Below are 24,618 nucleotides of genomic sequence, written 5' to 3' on the forward strand. Positions count from 1 at the left end.
ACTTTTAATGTGAGGAATGAAGTCATGCCTGCTAACATATCCACAGGGAGACTGAAGAGCTCTACCTTAGTTAAGAACATGACAAATATTTTAACCAAATGAAACACCAACTCCTGACAGCAAGAGACTATTGTCTCCTTCCGCAGCTCTTTCAAAAACAAACTCCGAAGTCATATATTTTAATAAAAGCAAAATGAAAAACTTCAAGACTGCTGATAAGGCAATGGCCCCCTTTCTTTTTTTTTCATGTTGGGTATGGGACAAGGAACAGATCTCTAGTACCTAAAACAAATTTCTACTTATTTAGACATCAGCAAGCATTCATGGAGAACTGTGTAGTAAGACTCCAATCTTCAGAATTGCATCTCCTAGTGTTTTGCTTAGAAACATTTTTAATTCCACATTATCTTTTTGCATTCACTCATTTTGCTTTCACTCAGCTGTAGTCAAAATATCTCTAAAGTTAATGGGGAAGGAAGAATACTGGAGATGGTACAGGGCAGGAAGTTCAACTCTAAATTGTAACGAGTACAGAGATAAAAAACATCAAACTAAGTTTTCAAAGCAGTGTCACAGAACCCCATAACAAATCACGCAGGGCAGCCTGGACAACACAGTGAAAATGTGCTGCTGCTGGTCCCCCAAATCCTGCAATGGGGGGGTCATGGCCTAGAAGATCTAAGAGTTCAGCTACATCCTTCAGCCCGTTGACTATCTGACCAAAAACTGCACTCACAGCTTTTATGCAGATAGCATATATTCCACGTGGTCTTGAGCCTCTGCTATCTATGTATTTTTAGTTTCATATACACAACAGGTTTAGTGGTACCTGGGATGAATATTCATTCAAAAATCACAATACAAGTGGAAAGAGATGGAAGACAGTTTAATAGTAAACACTAAATAAATTTTTCTGTGATTACATCACTGGCAATAATCACTATTGCTTTATTTCAAGTAGTAGAAGACAACTAGGGAAAGCACTAGGCTTCAAACACTTTTACCATATCGCTATTACAATATTTCATGTATAGCATAAACAACAGTCTTTTGCCTATCTGCACTTCTGCACAGGTGCATGATGTTACTGACATAACTTAAGCCAAATCCAAAATGGTAGAACTGTGTTTGATTCTAGACCATAGGAGCTAATGTTTAAAAGTAGTCAGTCAGCTTGGATTCTTAGGAAGACTTCAGGGTTTAACTGCTGTATAAACTGAAAAAGGACAAAGAAACTGCTATATCCCATGTCATTCAGTCTTCTCTGTCATAAACAGATTGTAGGATTAAGAACAGACATTAAATCTTTTTTGTAGTTTGATGTCAACTGTTTCCTTGTTTTTCTCTTACAGTGGCTATGAATACTTCTTTAATGGTCTCTTTGTCCAAGTTCCTGCCTGTAAAGAGAAATAAAATATCTAACTGTATTTTGAAGTGCATTAGAAAAAAACGCATGCAAGTAGCAACCTGCCAGTCTTCTCAGCAAACAAAATATTTATTATACGAATGAATGAGAACAGCAGTAATAAAATTAAGCTGCGGAAAACAAGATAACTTTGGATTTTACAGGCAACAGCAGACTTCAAGCTGTACAAGGGAAAGGAGGAAAAACTGGGTTATTTTTGATCATAAAACACTTTGCAAAGCAGAGACTAGTAAGTAGAAAATAGAACACAGCACATTATTATGAAGCTTTTGAGAAACAAAACTGATTTTACACATTTTAATGGCTATAATCACCTTCCTTACAGTTACTGAATATTTGATTCATTCAAACCATCCCAATCACCTAATTTATAATTACGGATTTTAAAAATAACATTAAAGATGCAAAAATAATTTATAACTACATAGAATTTTATTTTATTTTAATGTCACTAAAACAGACCATGTAGATCCATTTCATCTGGAATATTAAAACTGCAGGAAATTTTGATGGATAAATCTTTGACTGGAGGTTATGCTGAATATACTGCAATTATTCTGGCCAGTTTAATCTGGTTGCTTTTCATTGGACAAGTCACAGGACTGCCTGTGAAAAAACAGCTTCTTAAAGTCAAACAAGGAGATGTGTAATTTCCTCTTACCAATTAGAACCAGTCTATTTGTTCTCTTTTCATCTTCTTTCCAGGCTACTTTAGTCTCTTCCAGATCATAGAGCTCATGGACACCTTGGACAATCACCTGATGAGATTTGCCTTGAACAGATACCAGTCCCTTATCACAAAAATAACTGTTAGGATATATAAACAAACCTTTAAAAATAAAGTGTGTAAGAGGCAGGGGAAAAAAACCTTTGAAACTAGTCCCAGCAGGGAATAATATTTTTAGCAATATGCACCTGTTAGTCAAAATAACCATGTATTATCATCACATCTACTCATAACATACATTCTTACACCTCCTTATTTTGTTAGAGACTAATAACTACACTTCACCATACTGTGCCTTCTATCCCTCGTTTGGTCAGTACCTACCATGCTTGGGCAAAAATAAAATGTCATCAGCTACTACGCCACCTTGAGTATATATATGGTGTATGACATGGGAGCCCATGAAAGCCTGACTGACAGCAGTGATGTAAAATGAGCAAAATGCTTGATTTCAGATTATTCTGATTAAGCTCTTATGCTCAACTTTTCTGAAATACAGTCTTTGAATACTGGAGAAAGAAATGAAGTAAAACAACTAGTAAAAGAATTAGAAGAGATTACTGTCAGAGTGAGTCCATTAACCCCCATATCAACTGTTCTATTAAAGCAGTTTTCATCACTTCATAGTAAAACTTCCTGAAATATTCTAGTGGAACACATTCTGTAAAACACGTCTTATACTTCCCCTAAATAAAAAAAGGTTAAAAATATTTAATATATAAAGGTCTGCATTTGGCCTATCAGTTGGAATTCTATGTCTATTACTGCCAAAAGGACTATGACTGCAGATAAAATATAAATATAAAAGCAACAAACTTTGGAACCCATTCTGTAATTAATTACTTGGGGGTCATTTGCTTTGCCATATGGGACAGCTGGCTCTATGACAGAGCCAGCACACAGCTTATCACAGGTCTCAGATTTCCTAAAGAATTACTTTGATACCAATGCTCAGTACAACGAAAACGTACTTGCACATGGCATTACTATTTTCAGATGGCTTAAGATGCATCAGTGGCTATTTTCTTCTATTTATCAGGAAGGGGAAGGCAAGGATATTCTAATTTTGTTGCTGAAAGAGCAAGAAAACAACCTGCCTTCCAACGAAATGAAAATAATTATGTTGCTATCTATGATGCACAAGTCTTCTCAGGAAACAAATCAGAGCATACTTTCTTTTATTTCCTACAGCCTACCAAATGACTGAGTTGATTCTCATTTTTTAATTATTTACTTGGCTGCTTGGTATAAGGAAAATGATAATAAATCCTGAATTGTCATCTCTACTCTCAAAACCATGCAGGTGAGAAACTTATGAAGTGCCCACGAAGATGAATCTTTACGAGATGCATCTTTAAAACTACAGTCTGACAATATTGTAAGAAGTTGTTAAGTGTAGATCACAACTAGTATCGCACTCCTACGTTATGCCAAATTCAGCTTCTGCATATTATTGCAACAATAATAATTACACCTAGCAATCTATAGGACCAATCTATGGTATCCAAACCCTAGATATATGAGATGGATGGAATCTTTCAAAGGAATGGAGATGAAAAATGAAAAGTAATATAACCATGCAGTTATTAACTCTGCCACTGATGTTTGGGACTGTATGTCTGCTCTCTCTATCCAAAGCAAATAGGATCAATATTTGCTTTTATGCCAGCTGTCTCCTTCTGAGTTGTCCCTGGAACAATGACAACTAGCTATTCCCTACTTCATATGCTCTGCTACAGTGATCCAGTAACACCTTTGAAAGGTCTGGTACTGACAAAACATTGCAGCTTCAGTTTTTTAGTAAAGAGGAAAAGCAGAAAAAGCAGCTGATAATTTCTAACTAACCTTCAGTCTTATGACATCCATGGTGCGTCCAGTCTTATCTTTCACATTCTTTTCCCATAGAAGATTCTATGAAAAGAAATGTTGTTTCCATAAACAAAATGGCACTGGATGATATCTACAAAATGATTTTTGAGTTGCCAGTGATGTATTACTTACCTGAATAAAGAGATTTAAGTTTTCTTCTTTTATATTTCCTGGAACTTCAAATGTTACTGTAGTTATAGCCTGCAAATTGAAAGATCCACTTATTATTACCTATTAAACTGAATAAACATCTCCTTACAGTCATTTCAAAAGGTGTTCTTTGTAACTTGGCCTCATGAAAAATAGCAACTATATACCCCTGTCAAATTAAAAAAAAGAAATCTCTATCTCTGTTCTGCTCTAATTTTCTAAATTATGCTCTATCTTTTGTTATTTGTTTGGGTGTGCACTTAATGGCCATACACAATACTTTGAATAGTTTAATGTCATTAGCTTCTAAGATGCAATGTTTTGCTGTAGCTGATGTTTGTTCTCAAAGAAAGCCTAAGAATTTTAATTATTGGAGGCTAGTAAGCTCTATCTTTCAAATATGGATAAGAATGCTATTTTCTTGGCATACTGATCTTCATGACAATTCTGTCAGACAAAAAATAATCAAGATAGTTTTCATCCATCTGCACTTGCCTCTCATGAAAAGCTTTTTACAAATAGACTATGTAGGGATAGATTCGGAAAATAAACATATCTGAAGTTATGTTTTGTTCCAAAGCAACCACTGGCTTACTGCTCAGGACTAATTACTATCAAAAGAGAATATGAAAGTAAAACATATAGTTTAAAATTAACAATTTATTTAAAAAAGAAATAAAGTGTCTTATTTTTGTCACTATAACCTCTCAATGGCATGGAAGAATTAAGAATAACTTTCGGTACAACTTAAAATTCTTTCAAACAATTACTTTCAGCTGACTCACCTAATTTAAGGAAAAAAAATAAAAGCAACAAGCAGCCAATGTTTATCTAATGACCAAGTAAAGTAATCTAAACCACCAAAAGCCAACACAAGAGCAAACACAACAGAAGTTCACTTGCTCCACACATAATGTAGTTTGCTTCTGTTGACCTTCCACATGAAGATAATAAGCACACTCTATCAGCCAACAAGGACTTGCAGCCTACCATGAGAGGTGTTCTGCTCTCATTTATGCCTCCTCTGTCTCAACAATCATCTTGAATATGTGGGTGTTAAACTAAATAGAGATAGTAACAATAAACTCTCACTGTTTCCTACTGGTTGAATGGCTCCACACTACAAAACTAACAATAATCTCCTTAATAATACAAGGACGCTGTAACTTGTAACATTCAGGAAGGCTTCTACCTAACTTTTTTAACTACTTTAGGGATCTGTTAAGACTCTATAACTGAGCATAATTAAAGACTTTTAATGAAACAAAACTATGAACTTAAGACTGTCATAGCAATTATAGTTAAGCATGAAACTGATTTTATATTTAATTTTTAGTTCCAAAAGGAGATTAGATTTGCCTTTTCCTGTTTTCAAGACTAGTAACTTCACAGTCAAGATCTGCAGTTCAAAAAGAAAAATGCAGGCATTGCATGCATCATATTTTAACCTTAAAATTAAATTTAATCATAGCAAGTTTCCAGAAGGAAAGCACGCTTTTCTAAGATAATTTACAAAAATAAAAGTTTTTATTTTTTTGCAGTCCCTGAAGGAACTGTTACCTATGGGTGAACCCCACCCATCTGGGGATACCCCAGTGAGGACTGTGACCCACAACTGAACCACAAAGATTTTGTTTTGGACAGAAAACCTACAAGATGAAGACTGGCTATAAATTTAGGATTTGTTTCTACAAATATTAAAAACAGTAGTGCTATTTATTTCAGTAATATCCTCCATGTGAATCAGTGAATGATGTGACTGCCTGGAGCAGTAGAAGCCTCAAGCTATTTTTGAAAGTAAGACAATATAGCCATTTAGAATCTTGTCTAAAACAAAGCACATTCTTTTATGTATCCTAAGTAATCTTCCAAATATCTTAGAACACATTACTTCCTAACTGAAGCCTTCTGAAAAGGTATCATAATTAGCATGCAAAGCTTGCAATTACCTTGAACAACCTTGTTGTTACAGAAACATGGAAGGAGTATTTTTGGTAATTACCTTATCCAGATGCGCATGTGTTGTCTTTACATGCTCAAGCTTTTTCTGCAAACTGAAAATAAGTAAAGTTAAATGTCACATTTGAGTAAAGGCGGGCAAAGTGTCATTTCAAAATTTTAAAAACTCCAGTATTGCAGAGCAAAACTAAAGTATCAAAAATAGACTACATACTCAGAAAAAGCTTCAACTGTTAATTCCATTTTAATCTCAAAATAGAAATGTTTGATCATATTTGTTTCATATAGTTAACTATTTGTGTTAGAAAACTAGGTTCTTTTAAAACATAAGCAGAATCAGAGTCCTGATGTGCAGTATTTTTGGTATGAAAAATGTGTATACTTCAATGAGTACAGCACCATGGATGTTCCTTTGTGTAAGAAGATTGCCCATAAAAATGCCTCCTCCTAATTTGATGACTGTAAAATTTAAGAAGCCTTTAATGGTGGAGAAAAGAGGCATTCTCTGCTACTGAAGTAACATTTCACATTCCTACTTCTCCCATCTTCCTTGCTTTGCTGTCTTCTTCTCATACTGCCCTCCACGGAATCCAGAATTCTTGATCTGTTTCCTGTGACTTCAGGGGATGTACAGACTGCAAGGTTCAACCAGTACAAATATACTGATCAGATGTTATACCTGTCTGCTATGTTGGCAGAAATCCTTACTGCAGTATACAGCTAAAAGAACAATTTTATTAGTGTACTGGTTCTGTATTTATAAACTGATACCAGGGTAAGCAATTTTGCTGTACAGAGTTCAACCATAAAATAAATTGAACTTCATTTAAGCAGTCTACAACCTTCTTGGTGCTTTTAGAATGTGTCTTTAAATGTTGACATTTTAGAGTGTTTCCTTTGTTTTAATATCACATACCAAGAACCTCTAAAGGAACTATGAGTGAGATATGAGAGAAGACTAGACTGAGGAAAGCAAGAAAGGTTTGGTTTTGGTTTTTTTTGTCAGCTACTTAAGGACTTCCTCAGATTTGTAGAGTGCAGCATTTCCTAGTAAACCTTGCAGACCACCACCTAATATTACAGGTAATCAGATCCAGCTGTCAATTGACATTATCAAGAACAATTCTTTTCTGGTTCACATCTTCTTACTGCTTTATCCCTCTTGTGTGGCTCCAGGATGACTCAATTTAGTTAGCTGACATAATGAGTACTCAGGACATGGGTTTATGATCTGGCTTATGAACTAATATCTATCTATTGCCCTTAAAGGATATATTAGCCTTCCTTTCTTTTGGATGCCTAGTCTGTAACTTTCCTGATGTTGCCATTGGTACCAATCTCAGCGGGCCATTTAAGGAGCACAAAAGAAACAAACACTACTTTTCACTGATCAGACAAAAGCCAACGCCAGTAGAAAAAAAAAAAAAAGACTAGCACTTGGGATAATACTGCACCAGTTCACAGGGAAATCTCTAAGCACCTTATCTACTAGAGGTTACTAACTTGCATGTCCTGCAATTTCTCCCTTCTGCAAGTAAGGAAGTGGCTACGTTCCCTTACTGAAGTGAACAGTCTGCATCCAGGAAGAAAAATGAAGCTGATACTGCCCTCAGCTGCACATTCCTTCCTTTCCTTTATGATTACTCCAGTACTTCTCATTCTCTTTGCTGAACAACTTAACCACACAAAATGAACAGAAAACCCTTTTCCCTTGCTTCCAATTTTACTTTTGCACCCATCCAACATGCTGAAGCATGCAGTTGGCATTAAAAAAACCCAGGACCATGGAACATAGTACCCAGAATTTGCAGTGCCTTTGTTTGCTGTGGAACCTCAGTTCCTCATTCTTTTCTGTGAAATCTGAAGAGGCCTTCAGGTCATCAAGATGTCACTTTAAAAAGTGACTAAACTAGAATTTTTAACAAAAACTCAGATGTGAATTTGAGCCAGGATTTGAGGGTGTCTATTTCATACATGTATTTATACAATGGCTATTATTTCTCATAGAAGACAGCAAAATTATCACCCTACCTTATTCCAGATAAACTGTCAAAAGCATGTAGGTCCAAGACATTGGAGAGATCAACTCTAAACAGAGGGAAAAACGAAAGCTTTGTATTTTGGATGCATTTAAATATCATGTATACTTAAATAATAATTTTTAAAGGGTTTCACTGAAGCTTATGTTTGTTTTTCTGTCTATCAGACTAATTCCATACATAGTTAGCCCTATTGTTGGATGTAGGTGGTTGGTTCTGTTTCCTGCAAGGAAATGCTGTGTTTATTTACACAGTAAGTACAGAAACAAAATTTTTAAAAATACAGGAAAATATAAAATATTTCCAAGCAAGATGATAAAATCCCCTATACTGGATGCCTGAAAAAAACCCTGATTTTCCCTAAATGGGAAAAGGAACCCTGACGCTCTCAAGACAGACACAAACCCCTGGAATATATGTAGCTTATACTGACATGCTGTTAGCAAAGAAAACTGAAATAACTATGAGGCAAGTGCTCTTAAGTGGAATTTCAACTCTAAAATCTGAAGCAGACAAATGAAAAATGTAATACAGAACAGACAACTCTGATCATATTTGCTTGTAAGAACAGCTATGTATAAACTTGGATAAGAAACTTTTTTTTTTACAAAGAAATACAGACTACAGGTTTCACTGCCAAAAGGAACTGATAGCTTATCAAATGCAATTAGTGACATGTGGCTAAACAAAAAGAAGATGAGAGGTTTAAAAAAGCCACCTCCAGAGCACAGCCAGAATTATTAACCTTTTACATTCAACAGCAGTTTTACAAAGCAGTTTCTAAGATAAAAGATTTATAACGTAATACACATAAACAATTCCTGTGTAAAATTCATGACCAGCTCAGTGCCAGTTGTTTGTTCTCAGTAGCCTTCTGAAAAATCATACCAAAACTCTCAAGAAAGTGTTATGTTAGCCCCTTTTAAATGTGGGCTTTTGAGGGACAAACTCCCCTAATTAAAAAAGATGTGTTCTCAAATAACATTTCAATAAGTTAATTTTGTGCTTATTTCACTTTTGGAATGTTTAATCATGGAAGAGACATCATGTGTCATTTACTAAAGAATATTTACAAGTAACAAAGAGTCATCAATGAGGACTGAATCTGAGGCCCACTTAATCTCATATCCAAAATTTAGTGCTGGCTGGCATCAGATACCAGAGAATATGTTAAGACATCTCATACTGGATGTCTTCCTAACAGATATTTAAGACACAAAGCATGATACCTTCTTCAAAACTGGTCATTCCTGATCACTCAATAACTGCAAGTTCCTTTGCCTACATTTTCCAAGTACATTTGACACTAACTTTAAAAAGTGAAGTATATTTTATTATGTCTACGATTTTCCCTTTAAAAGTTGCTTGAATCAAGAACCTGTATTATGGAAATATTTATCACAATGTAGTCAAATAATTGATGTAAAAGTACACAAATCAGTCCTAGCAGTCTGAAAGATACACTGCTCTCGTAACATTCCTGGGAGTACAATATCCATTTAACTCCTTATTAAGGAAGAAATCTGAGTCAGAATTTCAATTAAAACAATTAAAACTGGTGCAATGATTTTCCTCATTCTTATAAACTTCCTTCCACTGTTTTCAAAGTAATTTTGCAGTAACAACTTATTTGCAGCAGCAATCATGAGAAAAATATTTAAGCCGACACAACAGAAAGAAAACACTATGTTGTGTATGACCCATTATTAGCTCATAGACACTGTGGCCTTGCAAGCTGCTCTTCAGTTATAAGACCTGGTTAACAGTGTGCCCTTGTGGCCAAGAAGGCCAATGGCATCCTGGGGTGCATCAGGAAGAGTGTTGCCAGCAGGCTGAAGGAAGTGACCCCAGCCCTACTGAGGCCACATCTGGAGTGCTGTGTCCAGTTCTGGGCTGCTCAGGACAAGAGAGACATGGAGTTCCTGCAGCAGGTCCAACAGAGGCTACAAAGATGATGAGGGGACTGGAGCATCTCTCTTACAAGGAAAGGCTGAGGGAGTTGAACCTGTTCAGCCTCAAGAACAGATGGCTGAGAGGGGCCTCATCAATGTATAAGAGTATCTGAAGGGAGGGTACCAAGAGGATGGAGCCGGGCTCTTCCTGGTGGTGCAAACAATAGGACAAGAGGCAACGGGCAGAAAAACTGATGCACAGGAAGTTTCACCTGAACATGAGGAAGAACTTCATTACTGATTCTTTACTGAGCACTGGAATAGGTTGCCCAGAGAGGCTCAAGAACCCTCTGGATACAATCCTGGGCCATGTGCTCTACGATGATCCTGTTTGATCAGGGAAGTGGGACCAGATGACCCACTGTGGTCCCTTCCAACCTGACCCATTCCATGAGTCTGCAATATGAAAACTAACAAAAAAAATATAAAAGAAAAATACATTTTTACTTATTTAAAAGAATTCTTTTATCTGGATGTTTATTCATAAAATGAATATTGAATTAAATATTTCTAATTCAATAGTTTTTCTTTAAGCAAGCTGATCTAATAGAACACTTAAAACTGTCACAAAAGAAGCAGGATCTAGTACCTAGTAATACTGGCCATTTAATACCTTGATCTTTGTGTCTCTAGAATTTTAACAAGTCCATTTATTGACCTAAAATAAAACAGAAAAACCATTAGTTAAATGAAAATACAACTGTGATATACTGCTTGAATATGTTAACAATGGACAGCACCATGCAAAATAGCACCCCAACTCTGTTATCAACTTGTAGGTCAAACCAAGACAATTGGTTTGACATAATTGGTTTCCCCTCAAAAGTTGGGAAACTACAAGTTCTGACAACAAGGTACTACCAGTGAGAATAGCATTTTCTTATCTAAGGCTCCTCAGGATATGCTGTGCTGGGTCTAAGCCTTTTTTCTTTCAGATTTCAAACAACTATACAGCTGTAAAGTATTTAAAAATTTAAATATTTTATTTGGGTTGTCATGGTATTGATAGAAAAGGGTCATGTCTTTGATTACTAATTTGATTCAGACTGGTTCAGTTTGGTTCCTCTGCTCCCATGACAATTGTTTGTGACTTCCTTGATATATCTTTGCACTTGCTAGTGAACTCTCATTTACCATCAGGTTTTTTTTCCCTGATGCTAATTCTGAAAAATGGCAACAGCTGCCCAGAAATGTAAAAGTACAGATACTTAAGACAAAGGCCTGTACTTAGTAAATAACATCAAATCGTAGCTAGAGAGACCAACTGCTAAGGCTGTGTAAGCTCACAGAAGTATTGAAATTCCATTAGAAAGAGACAGTCTTTTTTCCCTTACAAGCTAACAATTTGTGTCAATGTAATCATGAGATCTAATTTCTGTACCAACAGCAAGAAGTAACTATGTTTAAATTAAAATAACTGTTATGGTTATGCCAAAAGCTTCATACCTCACAGATGTTCTGACTTTATTCAATTCTTCCCCTGAAACCAAATCTGTTTTATTGATGATTATAAGATCAGCTAATGCAACCTGCCTGTGTATTAAGAAAAAAAGACAATATGAACAAACATTATATCTGTAAGGTAGAAACATCATCTCTCCCATGGCACCAAAAAATAAAATGAACTTTGTTAGTACAGAAGGGCAAGCATTAATCAAACTAGAACGTCATGGAGCATGATTAAAGTACTACTGGCTTCTCCTTAAGGTGTTATTCTATGTCCTAAGAGACCAAATCAAAGCTTGCTAGATTTTTTGTTTCAGGGTGTTTTTTTCAGGGTTTTTTGTTTGTTTGTTTGTTTGCTTAGAGGGTTTTTTTATGTCATCTAATCCAAAGTGCTTACTGATCTAACAACTTCAGAAGTTCCTATCTCTCTTGCATGCAGTCTTTGTAAAGTGATACTTTAAGTCTCTTTGCTTTATGAAAACTTCAGTTGTTACAATTATACTTAATTATTGTGGCTCCACATCTATCAAAAAATATTCCTCTATCTCCAGTTCTACTTTGAGCATCAGATAGATCCTAACATGAAATTTTTTCTCACCCCCCCACACACAGGTGTTTTCCCTTCACTTATGCAAAATCCCATCACTTCTGAAGTAGAAGAGTCAGATCTTGGCAGAAAGATCAAATGGAGCATGAAGTCACTTTTCTATATTCTACCTCATTACACCATAAACCAACTTTGGTTTAAAGCAAAGGAAGACAAAAAAGCCTTATAACAGAAAAAGAAGCCACTTCTGATGAACTTCTATACAGTGCAATTCCTAACTTTGATACATATAATTCATTTCTACATCCATACCGAGATGCTTCATTGACAAGGCCTTCTGGCTTCTCCTCTGTCAAGTGCTAGATAAAAAGTAAAACAATTGGATTAATCATATTCTAATTACATTTAAATTAATTTGAAACTGAGGGAGGTCAAACCCAATTCAGCTGAGGTTTTTCAACAAGGTATTGAGGAAGATGGCATCTATAATTTTCCTGAAAATTATGGTGAAAAAGTATATTTATACATTCACCAATACAGAAGCTTATAATTAATTTTATGAAAACTATTCTAATTAATTTTATTATTATAATGCAAAAGAGTTGAAAAACTGTATTATATTTTAATTATTTTTCAGCTTTATAATGCAGTAAAAAAGTCACCATAACATACAGTAACCATGAAAAAAATGAAAGTTCAGTAGTTTCACAAATGAGCGTGACCTCAACTATCTGTTAAAAATGGGTTAGGCTTGCAGTACAGTATTTCATATGCATAACTTTAATCACACTCCTTTTCTCTGAAAGAGCTGACAAACTTTACTTTGCCAGCAAAAACTGGTAACTCTTTTTCCAGGTTTGTATGAACAAACCACTACTCCTTGGCAAGTCTGCCTAATATGAGAAGCTTCTGGTCATGCCACACGAGTTAAGTATCATTTGCAGTTTCGTGCTCCACTTGTCTGCCCAAGGTAATGTCCTCACAGAAGAATCAGTGAAAGGGAGAAAAATTCCTGCATCTCAAGCAGTAGCCTGAAGTTTAGCAATATAAAGCCTTATTTAATTTAGCCACAGCAACAGACTATGCTGAAGCAGCAAAGGTTTAGCTTCAAGTTATCCTCTGCCCCTTAACATGGAGGCAGCAATCTACAGGAGAGAAATGTTGCAGACATCTGGAGGAAGTAAAACTTTAAACCAATGCTGTACCATTAGTAAGAACTCACCACTTACACCTCTGGGAAGACTAGAGTACTTGCGTTCCTTCATCAGCTATAAATGCACCAGGAATATTACTTTAAAATTTGACTTTCAAGATACAGAAATACCAAATTAAAGTGGAATTAATTGTCATGGAAGATATATAGACTAAAAGAAGAAACCCAGAAAACTGCTTTTTTTTCTTTGAGTGGAATTATCAGGTATCTAACAATATTTGACTTGAAAAACAAAAATAGATTATTGAGTGAGTCTGTCACCTTAAAACAAATTAAAATGTTTCCTGATTGTGCACAGCCTAAGCAGAGCATAACTACAAGATGTCTCTCAGGAAACTTCTCCTCTGACCTTTTCTTTGTATTCCTCTGTGTATTGATTCTATTGAATTAAATGTTGTCAGATTTGTTGTCCTGAAAAGAACAACGTCCATAGTCGAGATGTCAAGTCCCGGAAGTAGACAAATGCAACTTCAAGTTGTCCAGGTGTTTGCCCTCGATTAAAAAACTGAGTATTTCAGATTGCTGCGTGACAAATTCATTACAGTGATAACCCATGATATCAATTACCACTTCAGTTTCAATTTAGCTGACTGGTCACACGGCTATTTGTCAGCTTTTCTTTTGATGGGTTAGTTCTTCAAAGCATGACAACTTAAATTGCAGCCTATTATCTCAATATCATTACCTGTACGGCTTTCAAAATTCTTTGAATCACAAGCTGCTGTTGAGGTCAAGCTTTGCAACCAGAGGAATTGCTCAAGTTAGCACATCCTTTTTACAACGCAAAAGTTGTTTACTTGGTATATAACTGAGAAAATCTGGAATTCCTACTATTCTGAGTAAATGTCAGTGTTTTACAGGCTTCCTGACTAGATAATGTAAGAGGTTTCAGTGAGCTGTCAAAGATAATAGCACATCGAAAAACTGAATGTTTCTAAACATTTTTGTGTTGTTTCAGATATATTACTTGAAAGTTTAAATATTTTTTAAATTATTTTTCAAACAATAACAATGTAGTGCTGCTACGTGCAACATAATTATATTTGATTCAAGACAACAATTCAGCATTGCATGAAAAGAAAGACAAACAGAACAACATTTTTGCAAGTAAAAAAACACATCTGAATTAGTATGTGGGCACTCAGCTGAAATGGGGCTGACCTAAGACATGATATGATTTCTTGATTTCTTGTGATAGTTGAGCTGACTTAGAAGATGGTTCTTGCTTAAAAGGGCAAATCAGCCCTTTCCCCCATGTAAAATACAGAAATATTAAAAACACTTCCATAGCATGACAAACTTTTCATATCATGGAGGCATCTTTTCTTGTGGTTACTTTTATTTTGAATCCTGCAAAATTAATACCCAATCAAGACAGTAATTTCCAAAGTTATTATGTTGCTAATAACTATATTAACATGTACCTATTATAAAAAAAAAGCTGAACTATTTGATTTAATCATAATTTTTGTTGTTAATCAAGTTCACTGTTCTATATGTCTGTTTTTACACTATACTTTATATAGATTACTCTAATGCCTGCCCTTTTTGTCTGCTTCCGTAAAATGAAATAATCATTTCATACAACTCAGTACCAGGACACTGGTGCTCTCATGACCACAACTGGCATTACATCAACACCCTTCCCAGTCTAAGCCCTAACTCAATTGTTATCACATTGGTATGCCTGTCTCAGTCCTCCCCTTTCAACTAACATGGACCAAACGACACTCTGCAAGACCAATTTCTTCACTGTTTTTACAGTAAGTCAAATGCCTAATTGGAATAAAAGCAAGATTCCTGAGTGAAGTGACAGAACTAGAAGGAACCACGTACCTAGCAACCTGACAACTCTTAGCAAATATTAGTTGTGTCAGTAAGAATCTAAATTCCTATGAATATCAGTTATCCCTTGTTCCCATTCAAAACACAGTACTAATGAAACACATCCTCATTCACAGTAAGAATTACAGCTACTGTAAAAATTAATTCATCCACAGGAACATTATCGCAATAGATGTTCTAACGCTGCAGTTTTAAATCATGTAATAAATCCAGTAACTTACCTGCAATCCATGCTTTGCGTCAACAACACATAAAATTCCTAAAAGAAAATATTAAAATGGAATAGAAATTTGCTGAAAGCAGGTGATAGTTTTAACAATTTGTAAACTTCCTGTACAAAAGAAACAATACCAGCACATTTACAATTGGTTATAATAAAATGGAAGCATTGAAAATATCTGAACATTAGACTTGTCACCCAAACATTTTTTTATTTGTCACTCATATCTGTGGTAACAAAATGTCTACAAAACCAGGTGAGATAAATTCTCACAAAGTGGATGCCTCTTTTTCCACAACAGCAAATTGGCAAAGGTATGCTTTTACAGGATATTGAAACAAATTAAGAGGGCTGTCTGAGGTATGCAGATATTCTGATTCTAAGTGACCAGGAATTTGCAAGTCTCTGGCAGAACTTTAGGAAGCTCTTTCTTACTCAACTCAGTGTTTCCTTCCTTGGGTAAATGGGTATTTCACAGACTGACCAAAGCATTGGTAGGACACTTGTTGGAGCCAAAAATTAAATATTTTTTCCTATATTAAAAAAATGCCCTTTAACTACATATAGTGATGATTTATATTTCAGTAAATGCAGATTTTTATTGCAACACAGCAAATACTAGAGCTAACAAGAGTCCAGTAGGCAGAGAAAGCAAAAAACAAAAGGCAGAAGCATCCAGATGTTGACAAGTCACGAGTTCAGAAAAAAAGGAAACCACTTAGGAAACATAGTGGGGGGGGGGGAGAAAGAAAAAGGAAAAAAGCATGCTCTAATATTACTCATAAATAATGTTTTATAACATGTAGCTAATGAGGATCAAGAGACAATTAAGATCTCTCCATATCTGATCCCCTGGTAAAGCACTACAAAACTTTTGTTGGATTTAGCAAACTGAAACATCTTGTCAAGGAGACAAACAAGCATCAGAATAAGCAAGGGTATCTCTGTGGTCAAAACAGATGATATGAGAACCAAGTTCATGCATTTCAAACATTTTCTGAAACCTTGCCTTAAATGCTAAGACTATATTACACCAAACGCAGATATGGAATGCAAATACATGGGAAACCAGCTTGCACTTCTTACCATCAAGATAGATGTCACTTCCCAGTTCAGAATCAACCCAGAACATGGAGGCCACAGCTCCTAAGAAGTGCAGTATACACACAGTTGCAAAATTAAGATTTTCCAGTAAACTACCATCATGCAGACATTTAACAGAAAAACTGCATTTGTAGTGCTGTACTTGAAATCACTCTCTTCAAACTCAGAAAGCATCACACCCTGTGTCAAGCCACACATTTGACCTAACAAAAGCTACCAAAGCATTGCACTGGTGTGCACATCCACAGCTATGACTACAAAAAGCTTTAAAAATCTTTAAAGTCTTCCTCATTTCTAAATAGTCTGTACTTCCCCTCTTCATCTTTCAGCCACTGTTTATAGGTCATGGCACAGAGACACACACGTCCACTCCCACCCCACTAGCCGAAAAGGAGATATCCACTGAATTTCCATGAAGATGAGGTGCTTCTGAATAATGAAACACACAGTACTCTGTCTTTTTTTGTACAGTAAAATGGTTAATATTAAATTGACAAGTCAGGAGAAAAAAAACAATTAGCAAGTATTTGGACAAGAGGGACCACATCCTATCAAAGACCAGGAATCTGTGACCTGACACCTGTAGACTACACATGGCCTAGGAGTAGGCTACTCCTGTTTTCTGCTAAAATAGCCCTGTAAAACAGATTCTAGTTCCAACTCCTCTGCCATGGGCAGGGACACCTTCCACTAGACGAGGTTGCTCAATGCCCCATCAGGCTAAGACTCTTGAACATGTCAGAAGAAAAAAGAAATAAAATCAGCAACTAAAGTCATTCCAACACCTAAAATTGCCCACCTGAAGTGATAAGATGCAGTCCTCCAAACATCACTCTGTATCAACACAAATACCTGTCAGTTGTTCACAGTGCTTACTCATGCAAGATATAGCCAGGGCAACAACATGTAATGGTTTTCTGGTATCTATTGATTTTTTTTCCAAAATGCTTAATAGTTTTCCAATTTGATTCAAACAGAATTTGTGTGTAACATAGGCCAAATCAATGTCCTGTCTTTTGAAGAAAATTACTTTACCGTGACAACTATTTAGCTTTGAGCTGAAAAGCATCAGTCTCCTAAAGGGGAAACAACTGGATTTCTGATAAGAATTTCCTTCACTCTCCATCAACAACACATTTTTAATTGGGATGGTTTGGATAAAATAGTTTTAGATAGTTATTATTAACATGAGCTTAAGTTTAAACACTTTTTTATAATAAATATCACTAAAGAGTACACAAAGACCTGGTAAAATGTATTACTGCTCTGTAAGAAGAATGTATTGGTCTGTTTCACACTGTATTTTAGGACTTCACAAAATATAAGGCCTATCACAATCAGTGTAACAATACACTAGATGATAACAATTTATATTTTAAAAGGAGCAATGTAGAACATTAAAAGTCTACTGAAAACTACTAGTTTCAGAGGGTGCTCCGCTTCTCTAAGACCAGTGTCTTTTCTTGACAGAAATATATTTTAACTGGATTTCTGTTAACCTTTAAAGTCAATTAGGAGCAACTTCAACAAAACAAAACACAACTAAACAACCCATCCACAACCCCACATCTGCCCTTATCCAATTCATTGGAGTCTATACAGCAATCAAAGCATATATGCCTGACAACTCACCACTTTATGTTACATTTTGCAAAGTGAACTGACTGGTGAGCAAATGAACATTCCATAAAAATAGAATAATTATCATGGTTATTAAAGTCAGAATGTGAACTACCTGGATCTGCCAAACCAGTTGTTTCTAACAATATATAGTCAAATTTTCCTCTCCTTTGCATCAAGTTCTCAATAGCCTTCACACCGTTGTCCCTGTAAGAAGAAACAATTAAACCTGAGAACAGAGAAAACAAGCTAAAACATGCATTAACATGTATCTTCTGATGCAGAACACAGTGTTAGTATCATCAAAGCCAAAGTCCTGAGTCAGGACTTACAGTCTACAATGAAAATTTAGTCATCATACTGCTGCTCTAACATTAGGCAAATTTTAGTTTTCTATTTTATTTTAGTCCGAAAATAGTATTTGCCTACTCTCACCAGGCATAATAAAGGTGACTCAAATGAAGATTTATTTTCAAACACTGAATACTCTGTAAAGAACAGCAGGGACCTGTGTAGATATGTAATATATTTGGGTTGGCAGCTGAGATTACAGAAAAAAGGGATGGGGTGGAACTGAATCATGTTCCTCTTCCCACCTTTCCATCTCACCTACAGCAAAATTAAGATGTGCCATCTACTTAAATCACAGCTGATGAAGTCAGCCTGAAGCAGAAACGTATAGCATAAGAAACGATGTATACAGAACATAGTAGCAATGGTACCCTTCCTTACACTCCAGCAGAACACAAAGCAATAGGATCTTCTATTTTCCACTTATTATCTATTATTAGTTTAGGCACAGGACCAATTCTTCCAAATTTTTAAGACAAATATGCCATGACCTTTATTATAAGGTTAGCACAAACCATCTAGCATTCAAACAAACAGGGTTAAAAACATGCCAAAGAAACAAATACTTTCCTGCTTTTTAACATGACCATCAGTTTACAATTTTGAATATTGTGTTTCATTAGGTCGCAAAAGGTTCTCCATTCACCCCTTCTGATGTATACAATATGCAAGTATTAAGCACCATACAGAGAAAGAAACACAGAGTAAGTATTTAACGTGAAAACTGGAAAACCTGAGTCCTAATTCCAGCCTCCTTGAATCTTTAGCTCTCTATATATGCAAGCACATAATACTAACAGAAGAGGGATAGCTCTCTACTCTCCAATACCCCAATAGTGTATGCATCAGTATTTAGATTAGTTTTCTAGAAGACACTAACTCCACATCAGTAAGGCAACAAAAGGAAATAAATTTCTATCTCCCTAATTCCAATTCTTGTTTCATCTGACAAAAGAAGTCTTAATCAATACTACCTACCGTCAGTTTTAGGAACTAAATCCTGGATATCTTTTCCTTTCCTCAATTCTCCCCAAGACTCACTGTAAGAACTTGTACAACACTCATTCCTTACTTTACTGAACAGCACAGGCAGCCATTTCTGAGCTCCAGCCATTCTTCATAGAGTTCTCCCCCTTGACTGATTGCCAGAGATTTCTCCAAGGCACTTCCTGAAAATACAAGTAGTACTATATTTTTAATCTACAATCTTGCATGCCAATGCCTGTAAGAGAGAGAAAAAGATTCAAGTTGGTACACATTACTACTCTTGAATTATATTCTTTTCTTCTGAGACCACGTTTCTGACATGTGCTTCAGAAATTAGTATTTTCCATTTTATGACAAATTTAAAAGCCAAGGTAAATTTAGTTCTACAAAGATCAAAACTCACAGGATGATGGTACATCATAAGTGCCACAAACTTTGCTAAAAGAAAGGGAATTTAGCCAGTGCCTCCATATCAAATAAAGGATCTGTCTCTACATTTTATTTTAGGCTCCAGGACCAGAAAAACAGCATGCATCTTTGCTGATGAAAACGAAGAAACAAAGAGCCCAGCACCAACACAGAGCAAACTGTAAGCAACTCTAACTATGGCACAGATAGGAAATTATAGCCATAGCAATTAAAAATCCTGAAAGCAAAGAGTTCAAAGAACCATAGATACCAAGCACACATTTCCCTCCATTTCTTGGTCTAAGATAATTTGTGATCTGTAAATGCCTGAGGGGAAAGTAAATAAAAGAAAATATTATCTACAATCACATTATTTTAATTTCCATTTGCTTGAAACTGGGTTGGAAAAATGGAGGTATAGCACTTCCAACAGGGTGATATATTCATTTACTTTACTCTGAGAGCCTGAATTTAAGTGCAAAACAAATTAATGCATAGCACTGTTTTGGGAACACCAGCAAAAAGATTTTCTGCCCTTCTGAAGACTATGGGGTATATCAATAATTTCATTAATGGATTTCAAATTACAATGGTCTTGATTCCAGCAATTTTATATACTTGTCATTTTGTAGCAAAAAAAGAAGGGTTTCTACATGTTTACATACCTTCTCCAAATTCATTCAGGATAACTGCTATTCTTTTATTATGCTGTTCTGTCAGTATGTAATTTAGAAGAGTGGTTTTCCCAGCTCCTAGAACACAGACCATATTTCTATTAAAATGTAAAAAAAAAAAAAAGCTTAAATTTTCAAATAAAAAACAAATACTGTTATGCACATGAACACTCCAGGCAAATCTCTTCTGAAATATTAGTTCTCATTCTAGTATCCTACATTCTATTGTAAGGATGTAAAATTAATTCATAGTGATATTTGACCTCATGGACCCCATGGACCCCATTAAATCTCAGTCTTAAATCATGCATTGTGTTCCATTCACTAAGTGTCAGTGCTTGATAAACTTGAAGTCCCCTATGAGCTTGGCAGTCTTTTCCTAGAAAACTAACTTTTGTGTTTTTTCTTAACAAGAGGCACACTTTATCTTCTCCCTCCCATTGCCTTTTCTGACCAACTCCTCTGTCGTCAGCAACCACATATGTGCCACTGACTGCCTTTAAACAGAACACTGTTAAACACACAACCCATAACCTCTGCAATACCACTTTACCAACGGTTCCATCCCATGCACAAAAATCACAGAATTGTTACGTCTGGAAGGGACCTAGGCTAGATCATCTAGTTCAAACTGGATGATCATCTCATGTAGGGGAACTTGGTAAGGCAATCTTCTTTCCCTGCCCTTAGGGTTTTCCTGAAAGAGCTGGCGATCCTACATTTAACCAGATCCTTACCGTCCACAACTGTGACTGTGTAGCATACAGTAACCGTGTTGGTCTGAGGGAGAGACGCCGAACCTCACTTTTTCAGACTACAATTCAGTCTGCATTTAATCGAGCCAGACATGTTACACCATCCTGACGTTGAGTGGTCAAAAGCCATTTGCCAATCGTGACCCGAACGAGGCGAACCGTGAACACAAGGTGCTAAAAGCAGCGCTCAGAATCGTCCTGCAAACACACCTGTGGCGGTGGGAGGGCCCCGTGCTGCTCCCCCGGCCCGCGGAGGGGCGGAGGCGGCCGCGGGTCCCTCTCCCTCGCCGCCGCCGTACCGGCCGCGCTGCAGCCCCGGCCCCGCTCGAGGTTCCCCTGCCCGCACGCGGTCCCTGCCGTTCGCCCCTCACGCTGCTCACCCAGGTACCCCGTGATGATCGTCACCGGGATCCTCCTGCTGGGGCCCGGCTCGGTCTCCCCCGCGCCGCCGATCGGCACCAGGTCGGGGCACTCCTCGTCCTCCATGCAAGCGGAGCGGCCCGATCCAGCCAGGCCACCACGGCCGCGCCAGTGATGCCACCCGAGTGACGTCACGCCCCCTGCGGCGGCCCCGCCCCCGCCGGACTCTGCTGCGCAGGCGCAGTAGGGGGGCGGGGCGGTGCTGGGAAGAGAGATGTCGGCTTAGAGCCTCGGAACGGGTCGGGTCGGAAGGGGCTGCCGTGGGACGTCTGGTCCTGCTTCCCTGCTCGAGCACATGGCATGGGCTTGCATCCAGACAGTTCTTGGAGATCGCCAGTGAAGGAGAGTCCACAACCTTTCTGGGCAATCTGTTTAGTGCTTGGTCACCCGCACAGTAAAGTTGTTCTTCCTCATGTTTAGGTGGAACTTCCTGTGCATCAGTTTTTGCCCTGTGACTGCTCTCCTATTGTTTGCACCACTGAGAAGAGCCGGGCTCCATCCTCTTGGCACTATCCCTTCAGATACTTGCATATATTACCGTGGTCTGCTCTGAGTCACCTTTTCTCCAGGCTGAACATGCCCAGCTCTCTCAGCCTTCTCCAGTTGCTTAATTATCTTAGTAGGCCTCCACTGGACTTGCTCCAGGAAGTCCATGTCTCTCCTGTCCAGAGGAGCCCAGAAACTGGACACAGCACTCAAGGCCTCACCAGGGCTGAATAGAGGGGCAGAATCAGCTCCCTCGACCTCATGGCAATGCTCTTCCTAATGCATCCCAGGATACCATTGGCCTTCCAGGCCACAGGGGCACACTGCTGCTCATGGACAGCTTGTTGACTCCCAGGACACCCAGGTCCTTCTCTGCAGAGCTGCTTTCCAGCAGATCAGCCCCAAGCTTGGTTCAGACACACTAGGAGCACTGAAAGCACCAGCCCCCGTTGGATTAACAAACCTGGTACAGGTGCATGCGCTGTCTTTTATCTGTAATCAAATAAAGATAACCAATAAGTTTGCTGGCTTTCTCTGTTCTCCATTAGGGACCGTGAGGGGGCACATCCATGTATAAGATGTAGCTATTGCTAATTTTAACAGTGTTGTGCATTCCTCAGGTTTTTGTGGGCCATAGCTTCAGCCAATAGGTCACGTATCTTCCATTTCTCCATGTCAGAAGGTGTAAATGTAACAGCGTTGTGGGAGGCACAGAGGAGAGGTTGGCCTGGTGCATGCTGATACATGCATATGCCCCAAACCCCAGGTGGGGTTCTCTGCTCTCAAAATAAGGCCCAGTAGCCCTGGTTTGAGTATTGTTATGGTAACGTATGCAGGGCTTCATCATGTTTGTATGTTTATTGGCTTGTATGGCAGTAAATATACTTAGTATTTATCCTTGACTCTTCGTCTACTTGTGTAGGTTAAAATAGTTAAAACTGATAATTTTTTATGACATTCCACTCTAAATAGTTGGCCTCTACCTTAGTCATTCTAATAACAAGCATGTGAAAGTACGCTTTAAAAAACTGTAAAAATATCTTTTAAAAATTATAAAATAACTTATTTAATCCATTGATTCAGCTTGTCTTTGGAGATACAACTGCATTTATTCAACAGAAATGCCTATAGCTACATGACTGTGCAGATAATAAGTTCAAAAGCAAAGTATTAAAATCTCTATTTGTGGGAGAAATGGGATTTTTTTTTTTACATGGGTTGTGGTTGAAATAACTCATGTTGTCTTTCTGCCAGCTCTATGTCAGCAGTGGCACCAAGGTGAAACTTTTGAGTTTAGCAAGACAACAAGGTTAGGTGTCTTTAGTAAATAACGGTGACTGACAAGAATCAGCTGTGGAGTTCCTGTTCCCTTAACTGGAAGATGGTAAATCTCAATCATTCATTATAGGGTCTAAGTATATAGTCTGTTGATTTCTAGACTTTTAGGTCCAATACATGGTCACATTTCCCTTTTTGCATTCTTGTTTCAGCCACTCAGGTTATCCTCTTGTATGACACATCCTATTTTAAAGGAAAAATCTTATCAGCTTCTCAAAGCTGTATGTATTAGAACCCGGGCTGATGGTAGTTTTTGCTGTCTTGGGACTGCACAGCTTTACATAGTTCTATTATTAAGGAACTGATTATGGAAAATTACAAGATTTTCACTGCAAGAAGGCTATGGGGTAAAAGAGGAAAAACTCAGAAAGGCATTGAGAATGTGCAGTTTGGCATTGCAGAGCATATAAAAAGAAGGGTGTTGTAAGTTGTTTTAAAATTGAGACAAGTAATACTGAAATTTCAGTTACATGTCAGTGAAACGTTGGGTATTGGGAAAGAAAAAAGTGGTGAAACCTTTGTCATGGTTCTTTGAGCAGTTCTGCTTTTCATCGGCTCACATAGCACTGCTCAGTATTTTTATTTTTGAACAAAATTACCTAAAATAAATACTGGGTTTTTTGGGCTCCCTTTTGGTTTCTTTAAAGTTTATATTCAAATACTAGAATTTTGCTATTAGTATTAACTGTCATTTTATTCCTGCTGAACTGTGCAATGAAATCTACTTTGTAAATATAACTGTAAAACCTGCATATTTTCTTGTGGTGGTAGCTAAAATGAGCATAGCAAACTAAAATCTGGATGGCACAACTGAAGTGTCTTATGCCAAGATATTTGAAGACAAGACATACAATATCAAAAACCAGTAAAGTGTTGATGGGTACCAGGAAGTTGTATTTAATTATTATCTTAGATGGCTGCAATTGAAATAATCTAGCCCCTTCCCAAATACTGGAGGTCTGAGTGCAAGCAAAACCATTTGCTTCAGACTGATTTGGATGATGGACAAAAGAATTTAAGACTTTAGAGGAGAATTGGGGAAAATGGCTTTCACAAGAAAATAAGGAAGAGGATGCATTGAA

General features: G+C 37.1%; 1 protein-coding gene across 5 annotated transcripts; it reads right to left on the bottom strand.

Annotated features, from left to right (window-relative positions):
• Nucleotides 1-865: 865 nt before the first annotated feature.
• LOC113981888 (COBW domain-containing protein 1-like) lies at nucleotides 866-21,842 on the bottom strand. 5 transcript variants are annotated; one of them, XR_003538554.1, is made up of 15 exons: nucleotides 21,673-21,842; nucleotides 20,529-20,615; nucleotides 19,541-19,637; nucleotides 18,233-18,324; nucleotides 16,480-16,539; nucleotides 15,395-15,432; nucleotides 12,428-12,474; nucleotides 11,569-11,655; nucleotides 10,736-10,780; nucleotides 8,163-8,219; nucleotides 6,175-6,226; nucleotides 4,155-4,223; nucleotides 3,999-4,064; nucleotides 2,088-2,198; nucleotides 866-1,397 (listed from the first exon to the last, which is right to left on the bottom strand). XR_003538554.1 is itself a non-coding variant. In XM_027709563.1 (15 exons), exons 1-15 carry the CDS (start codon nucleotides 21,776-21,778, stop codon nucleotides 1,324-1,326), a joined length of 1,107 nt encoding a protein of 368 aa, XP_027565364.1. In that variant the 5' UTR covers nucleotides 21,779-21,842; the 3' UTR covers nucleotides 866-1,323. The 5 variants fall into 5 exon arrangements, 4 of the variants coding, with proteins under 4 accessions (XP_027565364.1, XP_027565367.1, XP_027565365.1 ...); XM_027709563.1 differs by having other exon boundaries at nucleotides 2,088-2,217; XM_027709566.1 differs by having other exon boundaries at nucleotides 2,088-2,217; nucleotides 19,541-19,690; nucleotides 21,673-21,692.
• Between the last annotated feature and the right edge of the window lie 2,776 nt (nucleotides 21,843-24,618).

The sequence above is a fragment of the Neopelma chrysocephalum genome, unplaced genomic scaffold (genome assembly GCF_003984885.1).
Source record: "Neopelma chrysocephalum unplaced genomic scaffold, ASM398488v2 Primary Assembly neopelma1_96814, whole genome shotgun sequence".
NCBI classification, from domain to species: Eukaryota; Metazoa; Chordata; class Aves; order Passeriformes; family Pipridae; genus Neopelma; species Neopelma chrysocephalum.

Bases quoted from the DNA above. Each gene is read 5' to 3' on its own strand.
- LOC113981888 (XM_027709563.1), bottom strand. From the start codon at position 21,778: ATGGAGGACGAGGAGTGCCCCGACCTGGTGCCGATCGGCGGCGCGGGG. The intron at 8,220-10,735 runs GTATTAAATGGC...CCCTCTGTTTAG, and splicing joins CTAGAGACACAAAGATCAAG to AGTTGATCTCTCCAATGTCT. The intron at 1,398-2,087 runs GTAAGAGGAAAT...TTCTCTTTACAG, and splicing joins AAATAGACTGGTTCTAATTG to GCAGGAACTTGGACAAAGAG.